Source organism: Haemorhous mexicanus, chromosome 7, assembly GCF_027477595.1.
Source record: "Haemorhous mexicanus isolate bHaeMex1 chromosome 7, bHaeMex1.pri, whole genome shotgun sequence".
Lineage (NCBI taxonomy): Eukaryota > Metazoa > Chordata > Aves > Passeriformes > Fringillidae > Haemorhous > Haemorhous mexicanus.
In genome coordinates this window covers 28,706,443-28,726,862 of record NC_082347.1, presented here as the reverse complement: position 1 = coordinate 28,726,862, position 20,420 = coordinate 28,706,443, and the positions used below count along the sequence as shown (strand labels likewise).

Sequence of the window (20,420 nt, the reverse complement as noted above, 5' to 3'; positions counted from 1 at the left end):
CGTTGTGGCCCGCCCCGGCGGCAGCGGGACGAGCGCGGCGGTCCCTGCCCGACGGCGCATCCGCGGCGGCCCTCGGGTGTCCGATGGGCCGGCGGGAGGTGCGGCGGGGCGCGGAGGCGGGGCGGAGCGGAGAGAGGCCCCGCGCGGGGAGGACCGCTAAGTGCCAGATGTTTGGCAACAGCCAGGGAGGAAGTCGCTGCCGGGGCCCTGAGTCCCGCCCGAGCCGCGCCGGAGTAGGCAGGGCCGCGCCATGGCCCGCACGGCTCCCCCGACAGTGCCGCCGCCCCCGGGGCCGCCGGCCCGCGGCTCTCTCAGCCTCCATCGCGCCTACCTGCGGAGCCCGCTGGGCCTGCTACGCCTGGGGCAACTGGCTCTGGGCGCTGCCTTCTGGGTGACGGTAGCGGCTCATAAGTACGAGGGGGCGGCCCACTTCGCTCTGTTTGCCGCCGTCCTCATCTGGCTCCTCACCCTGGCCCTCTTCGGGCTGAGCCTGCTGGGGCGCTGGGAGCTGGTGCCCTGGTTGGGCTCCCGCTGGCTCCTCACCAACCTGGTGCACGACCTGGCACTGGGTATGGGGCTCTACGCAGCTGCCACTGGCATCATGGGTCACAAGGCCAAGCAGAGAAGCTTTTGCAACCTGCCGGGCTACAGCCAGCACTGCCTGTACAGTGCCTACCTGAGCGCCTCCATCTGTGGGGGCATCACTGCCTGCCTGTACCTCTTCTCCGGGCTCTATTGCCTCTTGCGGCGTTGCCAGGACCAGCGAGACATCATCTGACATCCTGTGCCACTAGGCTCCCCTTCTCAGCCGCAGACAGAACACAGCCTGTCTTTGGGATGAAATGACCCTGCCACCCAATCCCCTCCTGGCTGACTGCACTGCAATTCCTCCAGAGACTCCTGCACAGATGGATGGACAGACAGAGGCCTTCGCCGAGCACGGCTTCCCCTGCAGCGCATCAAGACAGCATGGACACCCAGCCACTGCACAGGCCCTTCTCCCAGCCCTGGACAGATGTAGGCTACTGCAAGTGGAAGGACCCAAATGGAGAGCCCCTAAGAGGGATACCAATCTTTGGGAGCCCCCCCCTAGGACTCAAGCCAAAATTCCCTGCCCCTGGTCTTGCAGATGCTGCATGCTCAGGTGGGTGCTGACTTTTCCCTGGGGTAGAGGGGGGACTGGCTTAGGGGAGCTGAGCTGGGGGCAGCAGTGCCTAGTCGAGTTGGATGGGCATAAACACCCCTGACCTGCGGGCAGCCCCATATTGCCATTCCAGCTGCATGGCGCCTCCACAATTCCCTAAGGGAGGCTCTGAACTTGGCTTCCCCAGCCTGGGCCCCTCCTTCTGTCTGGCTTGAAAACATCCTTTATCTTATTGGAGCTCCAAAGGGCTCAGTGCCTCCCTGCCCTGCACTTGAGGGGTGTGGAGACCCAGGTACTGCAAAGCCAGATCCAGCATCACCCCAATCCAGTCTGGAGATTGAGCAGGGCAGCAAGGCCTCCATTGCTGTGGAGGGAGGGGAAGGACAAGTGGAGCCGTAACCTGTTCTGTGACCCTGGGCAGGGGGTGAATTTCTCCTGCCCTGGAGTTTGTGCAGTCCGGGGATGGGGCCAGGTGCCCCAGAGGTTGAGGGGAGCCAGTCATGGGGTTGTTCTCTCCTCCTGCTGTCCCTGCAGAGAGGTTTGTGGCCCCAAGCCACCCAGAGCCACTGAACCAACCCTGGGCCAGACTACTCCAAAAGGGACAGAAACAGCCTCGCTGATGGTTCTGGAGACCAGCCTACAGCCCTGCCTGTCTCTGCCACACTTGGTTTATCATCCTGGAAAATCTTCATCTCTGGACTCTCTGGGACTGGGCAGTGCCTGGAGACTGTGGTGAGGTGGAGGGGAAGGGTGAGCATTGCAGCATGGCAGTGCTAGGCTGTGCTGGCACTCTGGCCATGGGGGAGCTGGGGCCAGGCTTTGTGGGAACACAACTTGTCTTGGAGAACAGAAGAGGACACTGGCACTGGAGCCAGCCCAGCCCCGGACCAGCTTTCAGAACCCACCAGGTGCCAAGCCCTGACGATGTCATGTAGGGCTGACTAGAGAAATGGGCAACCAGAGACAGAATTTTTGGAGCAGTGCCACACCAGGGCTGCCCTGCCACAAGCCCTCCTCACCCTGCCTGGAGGCAGGTCTCTATTGCTCCTGGTTCAAGTGAGGGTCTGCTCCATTCTCTGTGTAGACTTAAATCAGTGAAATGGGTGTCCCCAGCAGCTGGCCACAGCTGCCTATTGCCTGAAGTTCCCTGGCACCTTTTTTGAGGTGGAGAGCAGCAGCCATGATTCCCCTGGGGCCTTGAAGGGGTCTGGGATTGGTAGTGGGACACCACTTCTATCATGATGTGCTGTCCCAGTGCATACCCCATCATGCTCAGGGGCCCCCTGCCAAGCCCCAGGGCATGTAACCCCTTCCTTGGGTAGGACATGCTGTCTGTGCCCTGTGTCAAGGCTGGTCCCTGACACCGCCTGCCTCTGCCTTACTCTGGTGCAGCCCTTGGCCCAGGCTGTCCAAAATGCCCTCGGTGCTTCTGCCACCACAAGTGCCTTCCCCTGGCTTTCTGCAGCCCTGTCTGTCACACCAGCTCTATCCTCCTACAGCCTCCTTTCAGGTGCCAATGGATTCACCTTCCAAATAAAGCAATATTGGCGCTCAGTGGGTGTCTGGGACTTTGTGCTGGGGCTGGAACCTGCTGGGTATGAGATCTGAGCTGAGATCACACCCAGCTCTGTAGCTCTGCACCCTGAGGCCTCTCTGCTTGGAGTCTCTGGCCATAGTCATGAAGTCCTGGGGTGCTCTGAGGTCACAGGCAGGCTCCCTCATGCTGAGCCACTGCTCCTACTAGAGAGGCTTAAGCCTCTGCCCTTAGGGACTGGAGCTATCCCTGGCCCTGCTGTGTGTGAGCCTGATGCTCACATGGTGCTCCAGACAGAGCAGAGGGAGTCCAAGTCCCAGGGCTCTGGCAATGGGATGTACTGAGGACAGGATGTAGTTGCATTCCTAAGGGCTTTGTCACTCTGTGCTGAAAGGGCCCTCTGTCTGCCCAGGGCACCGCTGGGCAGTCATGTACACACTGACTGGCCCTTGGCGGGTCAGGGGCCAATGGAGGGCTGCCTGCATCTCCCCGGACTGGCTGCAGCTCTGGAACACACTCTTGGGACAGAGTTGAGTCTGGCACCTGGACCTGCAGCTGGGGTGTCACTGGGTCCCCAGCCTTCTGCCTGTAGGACATATGCCCTGTTCATCAGAGGCTCCAGGCGGTTGGCAGCAGCACCGTACCCTCATTGTCAAAGAGCCAGCATAGGGTTATAAAAAGGTGACAACTTTTGGCATCAGACGAAATCCAGGATCCCCAGAGCATCCCTGGGAGCCAGTATCCCTGCTCTACTGCAAACACCTTTTAGGACAGCCCATAGTGCCCCAAGCAGTGCAAGCAGGGCTGCAAGCTGCTAAGCACAACAGTGCCAGTGCACCCAGGGCTGGGCTGCTTTGGGGGTATGGAGGGGCAGCAAATGAGCTGCCAGCGACGCTCACGGACCTGTGGAGAACCTGCTGCTCCCCTCCAGGGACTCCGGGTCTGAGGCTGCTCCCTGGTCTCTCCTCGGGGAGAGGTGGCCCAACAACCTCATGGGGACAAATCCACCGTGACTGACACAGCTGGACACAGGTCACGCCAAGACCCAGACTGAGACCGAGCCCTGACCCTGGATTAGACCCAGATCAGTGCCCAGCCCTGGACTGGGACCGGATCCAGGCTGTGAGTGAGCCCTACACCAGAGCAGACCCGAATCGTGACCGGGCCGGGACCGACCCCCGTGTCTAGACCGGGCCCACCGAGATTCCGCCTCGAGCCTCACACCCAGGGCGTGCCGGCCCGCAGGCCCCAGCCGGGAGGCTGGCACGCAGCGCGGGCGGAGCCGGGCGGGCCCGGAGCGCCGAGCGCTGCCCGTTCCCGTTCCTCGCGGGCGGGGCTGCCCGGCGCGCCCGGCCGGCGCTCCCATTGGCCGCGCGCGGAGCTCACGGCGCGCCCGGCCGCGTCACGGGGGCGCGCGGCGGTGTCGGGCCGAGCGCCGCGGGGCCGCTCTGCTCCCGCTCCCGGTCCCGTCATGCAGGCGGTGGAGCGGGACGGGGCGGCAGGCGGCCCCGAAGGAGCGACGGGAGCTGCTGAGGCCCCGCCGGAGCCGTCGCCGCCCAAGGCCGCCGCTGCTTTCGACCTGCTGGAGCTAGTGCGGAGCTACCGGCGGCTGGAGCTCTACCTGGAGCCGCTGCGGGACGCCGCCGAGGGCGTCCGCTCCCTCCTCCGGTAGGTGCGAGCTGGGCCGGGATCGAGACCAGGACCGTCTCCGGGGTCTCATGTCCCTGGCCTTTTCCCCTGTCGGCAGGTGGCAGCGGCCTGTGTGCTCTCTCCTGGTCTGCCTCGGCCTCAACTTCCTCTTGCTCACCCTCGGCCAAGGTGCGTCTCGGGGGTCAGGGCTGCTCCCGTTCCCGGACCCTCGGGGCTGACGCTGTCCTGCCTCTTCCAGCTGCCTGGTACTCGGTGCTCGCCCTGCTGGTCGCGGTGCCGGCCCTGCTGGGTTACCTTCAAGAGACGTGCCGGGCCCGGCCCTCGGAGCCCGAGCTAGTGCGCAGGAGGTACCACAGCATCCGCAGAGAGGATCTGCGCAAGGTGCAGCTCTCGCGGCAGGAGGCCATCGCCCAGGTCAAGAGCTTGTGAGTCCCTGGGGCCTCCCCAGCGCTGGGACTGTGGCGGCCTCTGCAGCCAGAAAGGGTTCTTGGAGGCTGTGGGGGGCTCCTGCCAGTTTTGCTGCTGTAACCCGTGTGAATGTGGGGAGCGAGGGTGTGTGTTTGTGGGGTTTTATGTGACTGTCTCATTTGCAGCCTGATCCAGCTGGAGGGGTTTCTGAACGGGATGTGCTGCAGCTGTGAGGCAGTGTACCGTGTGCTGTACTGGGAGAACCCCACTGTCTCTTCCCAGTGAGTAGTACTGGGTCAGGCACCCTGTGGTGGGCTTGGTGGGGAGAGGGGTTCAGCCAGGCCTGCGGTGCTGTGTTTGATTTGTTTGGTACTTGGAGAGAACAGATGGAACCCCAGATGAAGGAAGGAGTTTTATGCTGCTGTGTGAGTTGCTCTTATTTGACCACAGTATCCTGTTACTTTCCACAGGTTTTATGGGGCGCTACTGGGCACTATCTGTGTCCTCTACCTGCTGCCCCTTTGCTGGGTCCTGGCCATCCTCAATAGCACCCTCTTTCTGGGCAACACCCAGTTCTACCAAGGTATGAGACATGTCTGGAAGTGCCCTGTGTGGGATGGGTTGGGAAAGGCCCTCTGAAGCTAGGGATCCTTCCCTGGACCTCTCCCTCACATGAGCCCACTGTCCCATGTCAGGCTCTCCCGTAGACCCTGAACCCCCGTGAAAGCAATGATGGCCTAGGGGTAGTGCTCAGCAGCCCAGGGTGGGTGGTATGGTCCTGGGGCTCAGCTGTTGGAGGTGAGAGTCTCTCCTGATTTGTGTTCCAGTCCAGGTGCCATTTCCTTCTCTGTGGTGTGGCAAACCAGGGTCTGTTAATGCAGGCTGTGAGAGGCTGTGAGCCTCTCCACCTCTCTTGATCCCTGACCCTGCTCTTCAGAATTTCAAACACATTCAGTGCCTGTGGCAGAATATGACACAGGCTTGAAAACATGCCATTGGAAGGGAGAGGAGCCCTCTTCTGTGGCTCGTGCTGGAGGAGTGTTGGATGTGTCTGAGCTGTGATGTTGGCCCCTGCTGTTCCCTGTCCTGAGCTGAGGCAGGTGGTGGTGCGGCTTCCTTTCTGCCCTAACGTTGATGTGTGAACAGAGGAGTGCTCAGGACATCTGATGAGTGAATGATATGTGTCAGTGCCCCACCTTGAACCTTGGAGATCAGGTCTTGCAGTTGGCTTTTGTGTGATGTGGCTGGGAGTAGGGAAATGCCACCCTACTCCAGCTGTATTCCCCTCTTAACCAGTGATAATGGAGCTCAAGGCCTCCGTTGAGCAGTGTGTGGGCTCCAAACCCCTCGAGAGCACTCCAGAACCTGCTGAACCCCTGCCACCAGCTGCTGCCCCAGATCGGACCCCCACCCCCACCAGTGCAGAGGTGAGATAGGGGCAGGGCTGGCAGTTGTGGGGTGGGAGCTGCAGAGTCAGCTCCTGGGTCTGACCGTGCCTGTGCCCCTCTACACACAAACTTCTCCCAGCTGCCAGCTTTGCTGGAAGCCTGTGAGCTGCTCCTGAGTTACTGGGATGCTGCTCTCTGCCTTGGGGGCTTGGCTCAGTCCTTTTGCCACACATAAGGATGTGGTCTGAGGAGGCAGGGGCTCACCTCGCCTTCTGACACTTGTGTCATCTGTGAGGCTGCCTGGGGTCAGATCCATTGTCCTGGAACCTGCCCAGAAATGTGGGACCACCTTTGAACAGAGTCAGGGGAACAGCAGGACTAACTTTGCGAATCTCTTACAGGACCTTACCCCTGGCAGTGTGGAGGAAGCAGAAGAGGCAGAACCTGATGAAGAGTTCAAAGATGCAATTGAGGTTTGAGGCTGGTTGGGGTGGGCTGTGCCTGCAGGGAAAGGGACAAAGACCTTGTTGGGCAAACTGGGTGCCCAGAGAGTGACTGTAGGGCTGGGTGCCTCTGACTCTGTGTGCTCACTCTCCTCTCTGTCCCATGCTGCGGGAGAAGGAGAACCAGCTGCTGGTCATGGTGAGTACTGCCATGCCAGGGTGTGGTATCTCCTCCCAGCTGGAGCTTTGCCTGGTTTGCCGGTGGCTTGTAGAAATTCCAGGTGCAGCACCCAGCTTGTTGGGTCCCTGCCTCTGGCGTGGGCTGCCCTGCAGCCCTCAGTGTGCTCCCAGCCACCCTGCTGTGCTCAGCTGGCTCTGCTCTTTGCAGGAGGATGATGAGAGCTCTCAGTGCTCAGCAGATTTTGACCTCAGCCTCCCAGACAATGGTTTTATGAGCAAAAATGAGGTGATCCGCAGCAAGGTGTCCCGCCTAACCGAGCGCCTGCGCAAGCGCTACCCCAGCAACAACTTCGGTGAGTTGGGGAGCAGGTGCTGCCCTGGGGAGCTCAGCAGCCTGGTGTCTTTGCTGCTTCCAGTGGTGACCAGAGGACTGGGAGGGGAGAGGGTGGTGTGATGCTTGCTAGGCTGTGCTGGCACCTCCTGTGACCTTTTCCACTCCATGGGGAGAATGGTCCCAGCACTCCTAGGAAGAGCAAGAATGGGAAGGTGCAGCAATGTCATCTCGGAGCTGAGCCTTTACAACAGCTATCGATGTTCTTGTGCCACTTGCAGCCCCAGGCAGCAGGACCCCTGCCTGACCTCTGCTCCCTTTCTTTCAGGGAACTGCACGGGCTGTGCTGCCACCTTCTCTGTGCTTAAGAAGAGGGTGAGTCTTCAGCTTCTGCCCCAGCTTGCTGTCTGCACCTGGGGCAGAGGTGTTGCTCATGTCTGGCTTGCCCCTCTACACACAAACAACAGCTCAGGTGTCTGGCCTTGGTCACAGCCCAAATGACCTCAACTAAGTGCTGGGTGTTGTCACATGCCTAATGGCACCAGAGATGCCTTGTGTTGTGCAGCATTTGTCCATTTACTCCTTTGGAAGCTGCCTCAAGCCAAACTCATGTGTTATTGTAGAAGGTACCTGCTCTGTGCCCTCATTTAGTCCATTTCCTGTGGCCTTTGTGGTGAAGTAGAGCATGGGTCTGCTAGTGGGAATGACCTGTTTCCTTATCTGAACCCTGTGTGTAATGCTTGGCACACAGTCTGTGGGCAGTTCTCAGAAGGAGGTATAGACTTTTGACCCCCTTCACTTACTCCTGGGTTAGTCTGATACACATCTGGGTCTCACCTCCATCTTTCTCCACAGCGGAGCTGCAGTAACTGTGGGAACAGCTTCTGCTCCAGGTGTTGTTCCTTCAAAGTCCCCAAGGCTGTGATGGGAGCCACGGGTGAGTTGAAAGGTGGAGGGAAGAGCTTCTGCTTCCCTCTCTTCTGTCTGCCCAGGTATTTGCCCCAGCCCTGCTGGGGAGGGTAGACAGGACAGCCTGGCTTGGGAAAGAGCAGTGATGACTTTGCAGCTCTCAAAGCAGCTCTGTGGATGGGGTTCCTAGCCCATGCTGGGAAAGGGGGATCATCTCTGACATTTGCTTTCCTTTCCAGCCCCGGAGGCTCAGAAGGAGACAGTGTTCGTGTGTTCGCTCTGCAACCAGGTGCTCATCAAGTGATGAAACAGGCCCAGCCAGCTCCTGTGTCCTGCACTGCCTGACACCTGGGACAGCAGGCAGGCACCCTTGCCACTGGGAGCCTGGAGTGTTTGGATCCCAGCATGGCATTCCCCTGCCAGAGGATGCTTGCACTTGTGCTCCTCCTGCCAGCGCCAGGCTGGACGGACCAGCCTTCCTTGCCATGCACCAGCTGGGTCGCTGTGGTGGAGCACTGCCCACGGCTGTGCCCCATCCCTGCAGCTGCTCCAAGCCGTGGGTGCTCTCTGGCACTTGCTGTGCCCTGCCACGTGCTTGCCCAGGCCCTTTGGCCTGGCTTCGTGATGGAAGAGCCATCCTTCCTACTTGTGGTCCTGCCTTCGCCTCCTGGGTGGGGCAGAACAACCTCAGGGCTTTGTCCCTACCTTTCCCAGCACTGTGCTATAAGTGACTGTATTTTTGGGATCAATTCAAAGCTCCTCCTGCATCCCTTGGGGTCTAGACTAGCTAGGTCTTTCATCCTGGCTCACCTGAGACTCTGTTAGTCACTCCTGTGCTCCTCAGCCTCACTGCCTGCAGGTTTAGTCTTATACCCCAAATTTGGCTGTAACCCAGAGGAGGAAAGAGAATGAGTTTGGATTGGGCTGTGTGGCTGGGTCTCCAGAGTGACAAAAGGCAGGAGTTGGTGCTGCTCTGTGCACTTAGTGACTGCTGCTTTCTACTACAGATTAATATATAATTGCATATAGAGAATGATCAATAAATCTCTTGTCCTCAGCTGGCTCTTGTGTCATACCAGTAAAAGCTGTCCCAGTCCCAGGTCACTCTGACGCGCCTGTGGCTTTGGCCCTGCTGTCCTGCAGGTGCTCCTGGAGAAGTGGTGTTCTGTGCCACTAGCTCTCCATGCTTTCCTGGAATTCCCATCTTCTGTCCTGCCGTAGCCTTGTTTGCCCCCTGCTCAGAGCTGTGTGCAGCTGCCCATCAGCTGTGCCAGGGCTGGATCCTGCTGGGCTGGAGCCAGGGAGCACCTCAGCTCTGACAGGAGCTACTGAGCTTTCTCTGCCTCCCGTGGCTGCTCCTTCCCCTGCCCTCCCCGGGTGGTGGTCCCACCAGCTGCCTGTGTGCACAAGGATGACCTTTCCTTGTGTGAACAGCAAAGCTCCCAGCTATCCCAGGAATGTGACCCTGGCTGCTGTGCAGCTGTGAACAGCCATGGCCTGGGTCCCTGCCAGCCAGCTGCAGCTTCCCCCAAGCCAGGGAATCTGGGGGGCCAATGCCCACCAGGCTGTGACACCCACTAGTCTGAGAAGTTGCTGGAACCCAGACCTTGTTGCAGGCTCTACATCCCACCAGTGTTGGAGCTCCTATGTGGCAGGCAGCCTCAACACTTAGCTTGGCTGTGGGCTCATAAACTCCTTCACATGGAAATTTGGAGAAAAGCTGGAATTAGCATTTGATGATGAGGCTGTCTGGCTTATGCTGGGTGTGCAGGGGCCTGGTGTGCAGAGGGCTGAGCAGTTAGTGGGAGCAGTGGAGCAGCTGTAACATTGGGGACGGGGCTGTGTAGCACCACAAGAGCTGTGGGTGTATTTGTGAGGGTGTCTGCAATGGGATATTACTGGGCTATGAGGGGCTGTGAGGGGTCAGCTTGCTCAGTCAGCTGACAATGGGAGGCAGAGGAGCCACTTATATTTCTAGAGAAAACACTTGGAGCAATGAGCACCATGGCCATGTATGTCTGAACACTCTCTGGGAAGATGCTAATGACACAGAATACAGAAGGCTACAGATAAACTTAGGCTGTGGGAGATGGGGTTTTATTTACGCTTTATAAGTTTTGCAAAAAAATGTCATAATTGACAGTGTTTATTCCTATGGAAGTGTGCTCTGCAGTCAAGCTCTGAACAAACCTAATAATATTTGAATTTTTTCCCAGTGGCCAGGGAGGAGTGTCAGTTTCTGGAGCAAGGCTGGAGCAGGGGCTGTCTGCCCCATGTTCCTGGCTGGCTGTGGGGCCAGAGTGGGAGATTTGGCCTTGGGAGGCTGACCAGTGGGGCCAAGGCCATGCCCAAGGAGGACAGAGGGAGAAGAGGTCAGCCCAGAGCAGGGCAGGTGCATAGCGCTCTTGTCAGCCAGAAGAGGGTGGGTGCAGACATTCCACAGCCTCAATTTCCTTGTCCCTGGAGCACCCTGAGGCCTGGCCAGCTCCGAAGAGAGTAGTGTCAGGCAGCCAGGCATTGGGGGATGTCCTGGCAGCCACCTTGAGCCCCCTCACCCTTTGGGACAAGTGGATACAAGTCCGCTCTGCGGGAATGACAGGGTCCCTCAAGCTGCCCCCTTGCCAGCTGGGACTGGGGGCGCAGCTGGGGGAGTCCAGCTGAGCTAAGGGACAGCCCCTGCTGCCATCAGAGGGGCTGGGCTGAGGGCTGCCCTGCTCCTTGCGCTTTTGGGAGCATCCTGGCTCGTGCAGGTGGGTGGCCCTAGGAATCATTTTGGAGGAGGCTGGAGGTTGTGGTGTGGGAGGTCTGGCAGCCAAGCAGGGCTGGCAGGGAGCTGTGAAGAGGACTTTCAGACGATATGGTATGGGGAGGACAGGATTGCAGGCTGCCTGGTCCAGTATCTTCCCCCTTTGATGCTCAGTGCCAGGCTTCTCACAAGTGCTGTGAGCTCCCAGACCATGGATTTATCCCCTGGGGTGATGAAGAAACCTCCCTGGGAAACCACTGCCAAACCCAGCTGTGGGGCTCCAGCAGCAGTGATGGCCCTGTCCCCCCATCCTACCCATCTCAATGCCCTGCCAGGCCACCTCTGGAGTGGCAGGGGTGCCTGAGTCTCCAGGGATGCCTGTGGCCATTAGGAGCTGAATCCCCCAGCTTGTCTGGACTGCCCAGGTTCAGGCTCTGGGCACAGCACCTGGAGTGGGGCTAGAGCCACATCCTGAGGTGACCTCGCTCCCTCAGACTGCTTCACTCAGTGGGCAGGACGGACCCCCCTTCCATTCTTCTGGGGCCCCTGAGGGAGCCCCGAGGGGCTCTTACCCTTGAGCTGCAGTGAGTGGCACACAGACTTCTCTGAGCTGGAATAATTTACTGCGCCATTGATGGGCAAAGGGTGCGTGGGCTGGGTCACAGCAGGGTGTGTGCGAGGGATGCAGCAGGGCTGGTCTGGGGCACTTGGAGGTGGACCCCCCTCACACACTGAGCCACGTGCTATGGGGAGTGGGGGAGCCCAGGAAGGGTTTGTGCAGCTCTGGGCACTCGGTCTGGAGGGAGTCAGTCAGTGGGAACAGAGGGGCAAGAGGGACCTGCCTGGGCTGGGCTGGATCTCTGGCTGGAAGGTGAGATAATCCAGGGGTGGACTGAGCTCCAGGTGAGGGCATGGGATGTGTTGGTGGGCTGAAATAGGGACTGGGGGGCTGAGGGTCTGCGGCATATCATGAGGGAGCTGGGCAAAGGACATGACTGCAGGGTAGGGGTTCCAGGTGTAGCCAAGAGGGCCAAGCAGGGATCCTAAATGAAAGCAAGGGTGGGCAACCTGGGAGTAGACAAGGGTGCCCAGTACAGACCAGGGCTCAAAAGCATGCAGAACAAGGGTCCTGGGTCCAGACTAAGCTCCGGGACAGGGGTGAGGGTCCTTGGAGCAGAACAGGGTCCCAGGGGTGCAGAGTAGGGCACTTGGGAGGAGACAGGTGTCCTGGCTGTGGATCAGGGCTCCCACAAATGCAGCAGGGAATCCTGCAGGTGCACAGCTTGGTTCTGGGGCACAACCAAGGGGCTGAGGTGAGCAGAGCTGAGGTCCTGGGGTGCAGCCAGAGAAGCCAGGGGTGGGATGTTGGGCCAGTGCAGGAGTTCTGGGAAAGGGCAGAGTGGGCAAAAAGCCCTAGTGCTGCCCAGCCCCATAGAGCAGGGGGTGGTAGAGCGGGCAAGGGTAGGAGAACATGAACTTGACTGCAAACTTCATCTCCTTGTTGTGCTTCTGCCAGGGGTAGATGGCCAGGAGGAGCAGGCGGCCGCCCACCTTGCGGCCCATGACCAGGAAGCTGCCACTGAGGCTGTCGAGCTGGGGGCAGGGGCAGGCAACTGCGTTCTTCATGTGCAGTACCATCTTCTTTGTGTCCTTGCGCTTCAGCGGGCCCAGTTTCAGCACCTTCTTCTTCTGGGCAGCCACCAGCCGGCGCTCCCCGTTCTCCTCCGTCACCTCCTTGATGCGCATTTTCACCACTGTGAGGGACAGGCGGGGCACGGTTGGGGGAGGGAGCACTGCTGGGTGCTGGGGAGGGGAGGCTCTGGGCAGGCACCTGAGCAGGACAGGGTGCAGCCCATCCCTGGGTTGGGTCTCTGGGGAAGTTACTGTGGCGGGAGGGGAAAGGGGTTGTTGGGGAGGAGTCCAGCAGAGGCCTCCAGTGACCCTCCCAAACGTCTTCTCCCCTATCCCCCACCAACGTCTTCTCCCCTATTCCCCACCAATATCTTCTCCTGTGGTGCACCCATCCCAGGCATGAAGGGTCCAAGGGAATGGCTCAGGGGTTTCCCGTGGGGCTGTCCCCATACAACCCCACCCTCTGGCCAACTCCCACCCCAGCTGTCAGACCTAGGGGTGGCAGAGCCTTGTCCAGGGGCGCTGAGAAGGAGACCCCAGCACTCACCAAAGTCACTGGAGCACATCTGCTCCATCATGCCATCCGCCTTGTGCTCCATCTCACACTGGGTGCAGATCTTAGACACTGCGGTGAGAGACCAGTTACTGTCACAGTTTCATGCTGCTGGTACTTGTCACCAGGGCCAGCTCCTCGGGGACATGCTTGGGAGAGCCCCAGCAGCTCCTCTGCTCCCTAGGTAGCTGTGCTGGGGTGATGCAGAGAGGCACAGAGCACCTTGCTGGCCAGGGTCATCCCCCAGGAGGGGAAGAGATATGGGGACACCCTCCCATCAGATGCTGGCACTTTGAAGCACAGCAACAGTGAGGGTGGTCCCAGCCTAAAGGCTGTCACAGCCTTGACCCTGACCCTAGGCTGCCTTTGGGTGATGTCCCCTCTCCTGCCCGAGGGGACAGGCACCCTGCAGCAGCAGCGTGGCGCTGACACCGCAGGTGCAGCACGCTCCCTCGCTGCTGACATGGGGCCCAGTGGCGGCAGAGGGACACAGCACTGTGGTGGATCGGCCAGCGGCTCCCACCTCTTCCCGTATTCTTCCCCATCCCGGGACAGCTCTGTGCAGGCAGCTGGGAGCACAGTGCTCCTGGGCAATGAGTGCCCAGACAAAGCAGATCCTGTGCCCGCTCCTGCTCTGTTACAGGCAGAGAGTCCTTGGCCAACACCGGTGTCCTGGGCTGTGCTTTGAGGGGTGAAGGGATGGCTGTGCAGCGGCTCCACATGCATTCCCAGCCCATTACGGTACCCGTCCCACTTACCTGGTGGCGGCGTGGCTTTGCTGTTCCCAAACTGGACGGCGATGCAGAGCTCGTGGTCAGAGGGGAATTTGCCACAGTGCAGCATCTCAGGCCAGGGGAAGCCGTAGGACTCCATGACGGGGGCACAGGAGTCACGTACCACCTCGCAGAGGGAGCGGCAGGGGTAGACGGGACGGTCGAGGCAGACAGGGGCGAAGAGGGAGCAGAGGAAGAGCTGGGTGTCGGTGTGGCACTGCTTGGCGAGCAGGGGCACCCAGCTGCCGGCCTGCTGCTTGGCTTCGGCCATGGTCTCGTGCTCCAGCAGGTTGGGCAGCCGCATGCGCTTGTAGCCCACGTCGCGACAGAGCTGCATGTCGGCCGGGATGTCGAGGCACTGCGGCTCCCGCCCGTAGAAGCGCCCGTGGGGCAGGCTCTCGGGCTGCCACCCGTAGTAGTCGTAGTGCTGCCCGCCGCCCAGGGACCCTGCCAGCACCAGCGACAGGGCCAGCAGCGCCGTGCCCCGGGAGCCCGGGTGGATGCCCGCCTGCGGCATCGCCGCTGCGCGCCTGCCGCTGCCGGCCGCGGCTGCCGAGCGGGACGGGAGCGTGGCTCGGCACCCTGCCTGCTCCCTTAGCGCCTCCCACGCTCGCTGCCCTTTCTAAGGAGGTTGGAGACCTCGCCGGCAGCCAATCTGCTCTGCCTGCCGGGCCCCCCGGAGCTGGCCCCCGCCACCCCCTAGTCTGCTTGCACCGCTGCCACTTCCCTCCCTCCCTCCCTCCCCAGCACATGGTGCTCCAATGCCCCTCGCCCTCCTAGGGAGCCCCTCTGCATGCACCGCCTCCCCCATCCACCCTGGCTCTGTGTGCCCCCAGGCCGATGCTTTCTAGAAGGGCTGGCTCCCCTGTCCCGTGGCGAGGTGTTGTGGCCACCAACTGCCCCCATTATTCACCAGTTCCACTGCCCCCATCCCACCTGGCACCCCAGAGGCATATTCTGCCATGGGGCAGGGGACCCTGCTTCCTACCCTGTGCCACCCCACTCCCCACTCTTTTCTCCCAAGACAATATGCTTGGGATGCTGAGGTTTAAAGAAGAGGACAGACACCCCAGCAGCTTCATGCTGCAGCCCTGGGAGGGCTCCTGTACCCAGGTGCCAGGTGTGCCATCAAAGAGGCAATGCCATGGGCACGGGGTCCTTATTCCTCATGGATGGTTCTGCCAGCATGCACCTTGGGCAGTGCATGGTCTGCTGGCACAGGATAGCTGGGATTACACCTTCCAGCAAAGGACTTGCACCCAGGCTCTGCCAGTGCTCAGATTGTGGGCAAAGCTAGAGCCCAAGTGACATGAGGGTCCTGCCCGGATGACATTCCCCCATTCCCTTGGAGATAGGGGGTGCAAGGCTTAAGACCCCATTAGAAACCCATTTGTCTGCAGGGGTTATCTGGGGCACCCCTCCCTTTCCCATGATCGATGCCCCTGCATGGCCAGTGGGCTTTGGGCTGCCGCTGGCCCCTGCCCACCGGATAAGGCAGCTCTGTTAATGGGCGAGAGAGCAAACAGTCCAGTGCAGGCTGTGATAGCAGCTGCTCTTTGCCCTGGGCTGGGGGCAGGGACTGTCCCACCAACCGTGGTGGGGTACATCTGCTTTGGGGCAATGCTGGGAACCTCAGCTGCACAACCTGCCCTTCCCTGTAGCCTGCCCGCCTTGCCCATGCCCTCTGTGCTCAGCAGCCATCACTGCATCACCCAGTGCTGCTTGCTTCCAGCCCGAGGGTGGGCTGGGTTCATCCCACCTCGCCCCGGAGATGGCACCATTAATGTGTAACTGCCGGGGAGCCCGATAAGATACAGCAGCCTCTTATCAGGGCTGCCTGGTAGCAGGAGGGAGGGTGATCGAGGCATCAGGCTGTCACGGCAGGAGTAAGATTGTCTGGAGATAAATGCTGATAGAAAATAGCTAATCCGTGATGGATGGGCTTGGGCAGGGTGTAATTGCCATGGGAGCTGGGCTGGGAAGGGGCTGGTGAGGCCTGGGAGCAGAGGCAGAGGGAGGCCGGGTGTGCAGGGTGGAGCTGCCAGAGTGCCGATGCTGAGCACAGTCGGGGATGTGCCATGTCCCTAGGCTGTTCCTGTGGCACTGCCAACACTGTCCTGCTCTTGACCATGGAGCCATAGCTCCTGGCTCTCAGCCAGCCCCATCCCATGGCCCAGTCTGGTCTCTATACCCCCAGTTCCTCCCAGGAAGGTGTTGGGGGTGCTGAGCCCTCTGCGCCAGCTGGCACCTCACCAGATGAAGGTGAGGGGGCTGGTGAGGCTGGGGCTGAGCAAGGGTCTCCCTGCCAGCTGCCCCAGGCCCTTCATCTGTCATGATGCCTTCATTAGAGCCCTGAGTGACCTCCTGGCCACGCTGCAGGGAGCAGGGCTGCCCCAGAAGAGCGGTGTCTGCCCCCTGCTCTCCCCCATGGAGTGTCCTGGCAGCCTTACCTCTGAGCTGAGTCTGTGCCTCTGCTCTGGGGAGCCCCTGCTGCACTTGCGTTGCTCCCTTAACCCTTTCCCACCCAGGATAGCACAGGCTGATCTGGGCTGTACCCCGGAGAAGGGGATGAACCCAAGACAGCTGTAACTGGCACCCTTCCCTGCGTCTTGTCTGCACAGGCTGCTCCGATGCCCACAAGCCCGTTCTGCACCCATGCAGCTGTCTGGGAGATAGACACTTGCTCTTGTCACTCCAGAAAGCTGGCTGTGCCACCGCTTGTGTCACTGCCTGTGCCACTTGTCACAGCAGCCAGTCCGGAAGCGGGGCCATGGGGGCTGCTCCCTCTGCGGTGGGGACCTCGGTGACGGCCAGCCAGGGTGACACAGTAAGAGCACATCACCTGGGGGGACTCCCTCGACACTCCGGACCCTCCCTGGGGAGGACCCATGCCTGGTTGCAGCACAGAGCAGGTCCTGTAGCAGGGAAGCAGGAGGCTCCCAGGAAAGGAGCAGCTGAACAGGGTCCCGGCCGCCTCCTTCCATCCTTGTGTCCCCACCCACTCTCCTGCCGCAGCTTTGGGTGCTATCGACCTTGTTTCTGTCAGCAGAGATGCACCCCCAGGGCCTGGGTGGGTGGGCTGAATGGGCTCCCTCCCGTCCTCCTCTTTCCCCATCCCCTCACCCTTCCTGTCCCAGTCCCGCAGTGGTTCCTGGGCTGCACCCAATGTGGAGCAGGGGCCTTTGGGAGAGGACCGGAGGGCACCGGGGCCGGCCATGAGAGTCCCAGGACGGGACGGCACGCTGGCACTGTCCCTTCAGGGACACGTGTGCCACGGCGTCCAGCAGCTCCCGGGAGAGCAGCCGGCCGGGGGACAATGCTGGGCTGGCAGCACAGCGCCGGGGGGTGGTCCTGTCTGGGAGCGGCCGCGGGAGGCTGGGGCATCACTGGGGACACCGTGGGGTCGAGGCTGCCCGGGGTGATGTGGGATCGCCGGGGAGGGCAGCGGGGCGGGTCAGCGATCGCCTTGCACTTGCCCTGCGCCCACACACGCTCCCGCTGCCCGGCAGCCCCAGGAATGTGCTGGCAGCGCTCCCGGCCCAGCTGCGGAGCCCAGACTGCCCCGGCGCCCTCCCAGCCCCCACCCAGCAGCTCCTGGCCCTGCCCAGTTCCTGCCAGCTTGCACACAGACCCTCCCTGTTCGCTGCCGGACACCCCGATCCCGGCCCCCGGAGTTTGGTCCTACTCCGCAGGGCGGCAGGGAGGGGACACGTCGCGTGTGCGGACCCTCTGAAGAGGGGTGCCTTTCCCTCTCAGCGTGGCACCATGCGTGGGAATCTTCTCTGCAGTGCTGTTTGTCCCTCTCCGCCCCACCTCTGCTCCCACCACAGCCCCATGCGCCGTGTGGGAGCAATCCTCGCACAGTCCTTCTCCCAGCTGGCACCTTTGCTAACAGCAGACCTTGGCATCTTGCTCTGAAACCACATCGTCCTCTGCTTGCTCGTGTGCAGGAGGATGCTGTGTCTCCCGGCCTGTGACTCCCAACCTGTGACTCCTGTGGGATGTGCTGTGGGGCTGCCCAAACCCTCTGCGGGGGCCCCAGTGCAATGAGGGCCCTGGAACCACCCTTCAGGATGGACATAGCTGGGCTGCAGGTGCCACAGAGGGGTGTCCACACTCAGGGTGCCCAGTCTGTAGGGTCAGTTGGACCCTGTTTGGGACACCCTCCTTGTCCTGTGTGAAAGGGCAGGCCACGGCATTTGGAGCTGTTTTCCAGAGGCTCACAGTGTGGGGGCCTCGTCCCCCTCCCTTTCCCTCCCAGGTGCACACACCTGGGATCTCTCAGGAAAGGTTATCAGCTAATCATGCTGTGTTTGTGCCTCCCAAATGTCACCGTTGTCCTCGCTGGGATGGTGAGATCATGCTCCCCACCATTACTGAAAGCACTTCCAGTGCTAGGAGGAACAGCTGCCATGCCCTTCTGTGGCCCCTTTGAAGCAGAGCTGGAGCTGCTGACAGCTCTGACAGGCTGGAGAGGGGTTCAGCAGGCAGTGGGTGCAGGATGGAGCCAGAAGGGTTGATCCCAGACTGGTTGCAGGGCTCCAGCTGTCCTCCACAGGGCCTGGTCATCCTGGTTCTGCAGGGAGGGTTGAGATGCTGGGATGAGGTGCAGCACCATGCACCCAGAGACACACAGGGGACACCCCCTGGTCCTGGTCTGGGAGTCAGGTGCTAGGGCTTGGAGCAGGGGCACTGCTGGGCCATGCCTGCTGTGGTGTGGTGGGCCCAGGCACATTGCCTGCTGAGGGCTGGCCACAGGGGTACCAAGTGTGCCCCAGGTCTGTCCCATGGGGCCAGGGCCTCTGGGAGGTGAGCCAGGGCCAGGGGCAAGGAGAGATCTGTGGGGTCTGTGCAAGGTCAGAGCTGCCTCACCCCAGGTGCAAGGGAAGAGCCAGGCAGGGGAGTAAAGGCAGCTCTGGCACCAGCCATGACTATCCCTGCTGCTGGGCAGCCTGAAAAATCACCCCTTTGGGCAGAGCAGAGGGAGCAGAAGGGTGAGAGCCCTGCCAGGACCCCTCACAGTGCAGTGGTCTGGGGAGGGCAGCAGGGCCATGCAGCACATTGAGGCTACCCCGAGCCCTTGCTGTCCCTGCTGCTACCTCCTGGGCAGTATGGCTGGCAGAAGGCATGACCCTGTGATGTCACACCAAAGGATACTCCTTGACATGCAGACAGCAGGTCCATGGCCTGTGAGGCACATGGAGCCCAGAACCAAAAGTTCTTTGGTTGGGCTGGGTTGGTGTAGCTAGAGGAAACAACCCTGGGGCAACACTACAGGATGTGGGATGATGGGCAGAGCCTGGGATGGCAGGGAGACCTCATCCCCCCGGCTGCTCCTGGCCCCTCACTGCAGCATAGGAGAGCAAACTCCATCTCCTGGCAGGCACAGTATTGCCATGGCAACCAGCAGGACCTGCCAGGCGGGCAGGCCAGCACTGACGTGGCAGTGGCATGCAGCACAGGAAGGAGATGGCATGCAGGGGCTGGGTCTGGGGACATCTGGGGACAGGCTTAGGTGTGTGAGCACACTGCATGTTCACCTGGGTGTGCAGGCAGATGCGGGCATCTGAGTGCATGCACGAGTGCCTGTGCCAATGTGCATGCACGTGTTTGGGTGCGTGGGAGACTTCACACAGCACCCTCTCAAGGGGTGTCCCTCTGTTTTGTGGCACCATCGAGGCAGGGTGTGCCTCACTGCTGTGGAGCGTGGGCTGGCAGGGTTGCTCTGAACCTTGGGAGCAGCAGGTTTCCCCAAAAGCTGTGGGACCCATGGCTTTGTGTCTGTGGGGAAGATGAGTGCTCCAGCTGGGGTCCCTGACTGCATGTGTCCTTTGGTGCCTTGATCACAACCCCTGTCATGCTCCAGAGAAAGGGGGCTGCCTACCAACCACCCCAAGGCCATGCCTCTATTTGCTCTGCCCAAAGCCTGGGCTGCTGCTCAGAGCTGGGAGCAAGAGTCAGACAGAGCTACCGCTGTGCTGCAGACAGCTGCCTGTGGCATGTTTGCTGTGTTAGCTGTGAGTTAGCTGTGTTAGCTGTGTTAGCTATGTGTTAGCTGTGTGTTAGCTGTGTCAGCTGTGCTAGCTGTGAGTTAGCTGTGAGTTAGCTGTGAGTTAGCTGTGTTAGCTGCATTAGCCATGTTCTCTGCCAGAGCAGATGTTCGGGCAGGGCCCGGCGCTGCCTCCAGGACAGCCCAGATGCCGAGGGAAGGCTGGCTGCTCTCCTGCCTGCTGAGGGCCCTGTGCCCAGCTACTGCATCCCTCACCCCACCACAGCCCCAGCTGGGAGCCCCCTTTCTTCGCCTCTCGGGAGAGCCTCTGTTTCCCTCGTTTGGCATTGCTCCGGCTCTAATTGAGCTGTCAATGGGCAGAGATAACGGGGAATTCGTTAGCTCTGCTCTTTGATGTCTGGCCGCGCTCTGATCGCAGCACCAGCTGCAACTCCTTCGCAAACAAGCAGCTTCAGATGACGTCCCTTGGCACGGCGGTCTGCTAGTCCCAAGGTCGGCTCCCCAAATCCCTGCCGGGCCGTTCTCACGGCCGCTCTCACCCCGTTACCTCCGGCAGCCCCCCTCGGCAGCCAGGTTTCCCCCCAGGGACCCACAGCCGCATCCCGCAGATATCCGGGCTGCGGCACTCGCCGTGCCGGACCCCCGGGACGCACAGCAGCAGCCCTCCCTCGCAGCCCCTCTCCGGAGCCAGCCCCGGGGCACCCGGTACAGCCGTCCGC

The 20,420-nt window shown here is 61.0% G+C and overlaps 3 protein-coding genes across 3 annotated transcripts; 2 read left to right on the top strand and 1 right to left on the bottom strand.

Annotated features, from left to right (window-relative positions):
* The first annotated feature begins 50 nt into the window (after nt 1-50).
* Nucleotides 51-2,698, top strand: MARVELD1 (MARVEL domain containing 1). Its single transcript, XM_059851757.1, has 2 exons — nt 51-1,144; nt 1,679-2,698. Exon 1 carries the CDS (start codon nt 251-253, stop codon nt 776-778), a length of 528 nt encoding a protein of 175 aa, XP_059707740.1. The 5' UTR covers nt 51-250; the 3' UTR covers nt 779-1,144; nt 1,679-2,698.
* A 1,370-nt stretch (nt 2,699-4,068) lies between these two features.
* On the top strand, nt 4,069-9,044 carry ZFYVE27 (zinc finger FYVE-type containing 27). The gene is made up of 11 exons (XM_059851753.1): nt 4,069-4,346; nt 4,426-4,496; nt 4,567-4,753; nt 4,922-5,017; nt 5,207-5,319; nt 6,033-6,163; nt 6,526-6,597; nt 6,956-7,100; nt 7,407-7,453; nt 7,934-8,015; nt 8,227-9,044. Exons 1-11 carry the CDS (start codon nt 4,150-4,152, stop codon nt 8,289-8,291), a joined length of 1,206 nt encoding a protein of 401 aa, XP_059707736.1. The 5' UTR covers nt 4,069-4,149; the 3' UTR covers nt 8,292-9,044.
* A 2,290-nt stretch (nt 9,045-11,334) lies between these two features.
* On the bottom strand, nt 11,335-14,272 carry SFRP5 (secreted frizzled related protein 5). Its single transcript, XM_059851750.1, has 3 exons — nt 13,677-14,272; nt 12,913-12,990; nt 11,335-12,487 (listed from the first exon to the last, which is right to left on the bottom strand). The coding sequence occupies exons 1-3, from the start codon at nt 14,206-14,208 to the stop codon at nt 12,147-12,149; spliced, it is 951 nt and encodes a 316-aa protein (XP_059707733.1). The 5' UTR covers nt 14,209-14,272; the 3' UTR covers nt 11,335-12,146.
* Between the last annotated feature and the right edge of the window lie 6,148 nt (nt 14,273-20,420).

Excerpts from the sequence above, each read along its gene's own strand:
- ZFYVE27 (XM_059851753.1), top strand. The coding sequence starts at position 4,150 with ATGCAGGCGGTGGAGCGGGACGGGGCGGCAGGCGGCCCCGAAGGAGCG. Across the intron at positions 4,347-4,425 it reads GGCGTCCGCTCCCTCCTCCG|GTGGCAGCGGCCTGTGTGCT; the intron begins GTAGGTGCGAGC and ends CCCTGTCGGCAG. Across the intron at positions 6,164-6,525 it reads CCACCCCCACCAGTGCAGAG|GACCTTACCCCTGGCAGTGT; the intron begins GTGAGATAGGGG and ends AATCTCTTACAG.
- MARVELD1 (XM_059851757.1), top strand. The coding sequence starts at position 251 with ATGGCCCGCACGGCTCCCCCGACAGTGCCGCCGCCCCCGGGGCCGCCG.
- SFRP5 (XM_059851750.1), bottom strand. The coding sequence starts at position 14,208 with ATGCCGCAGGCGGGCATCCACCCGGGCTCCCGGGGCACGGCGCTGCTG. Across the intron at positions 12,991-13,676 it reads CAAAGCCACGCCGCCACCAG|TGTCTAAGATCTGCACCCAG; the intron begins GTAAGTGGGACG and ends CTCTCACCGCAG. Across the intron at positions 12,488-12,912 it reads GATGTGCTCCAGTGACTTTG|TGGTGAAAATGCGCATCAAG; the intron begins GTGAGTGCTGGG and ends TGTCCCTCACAG.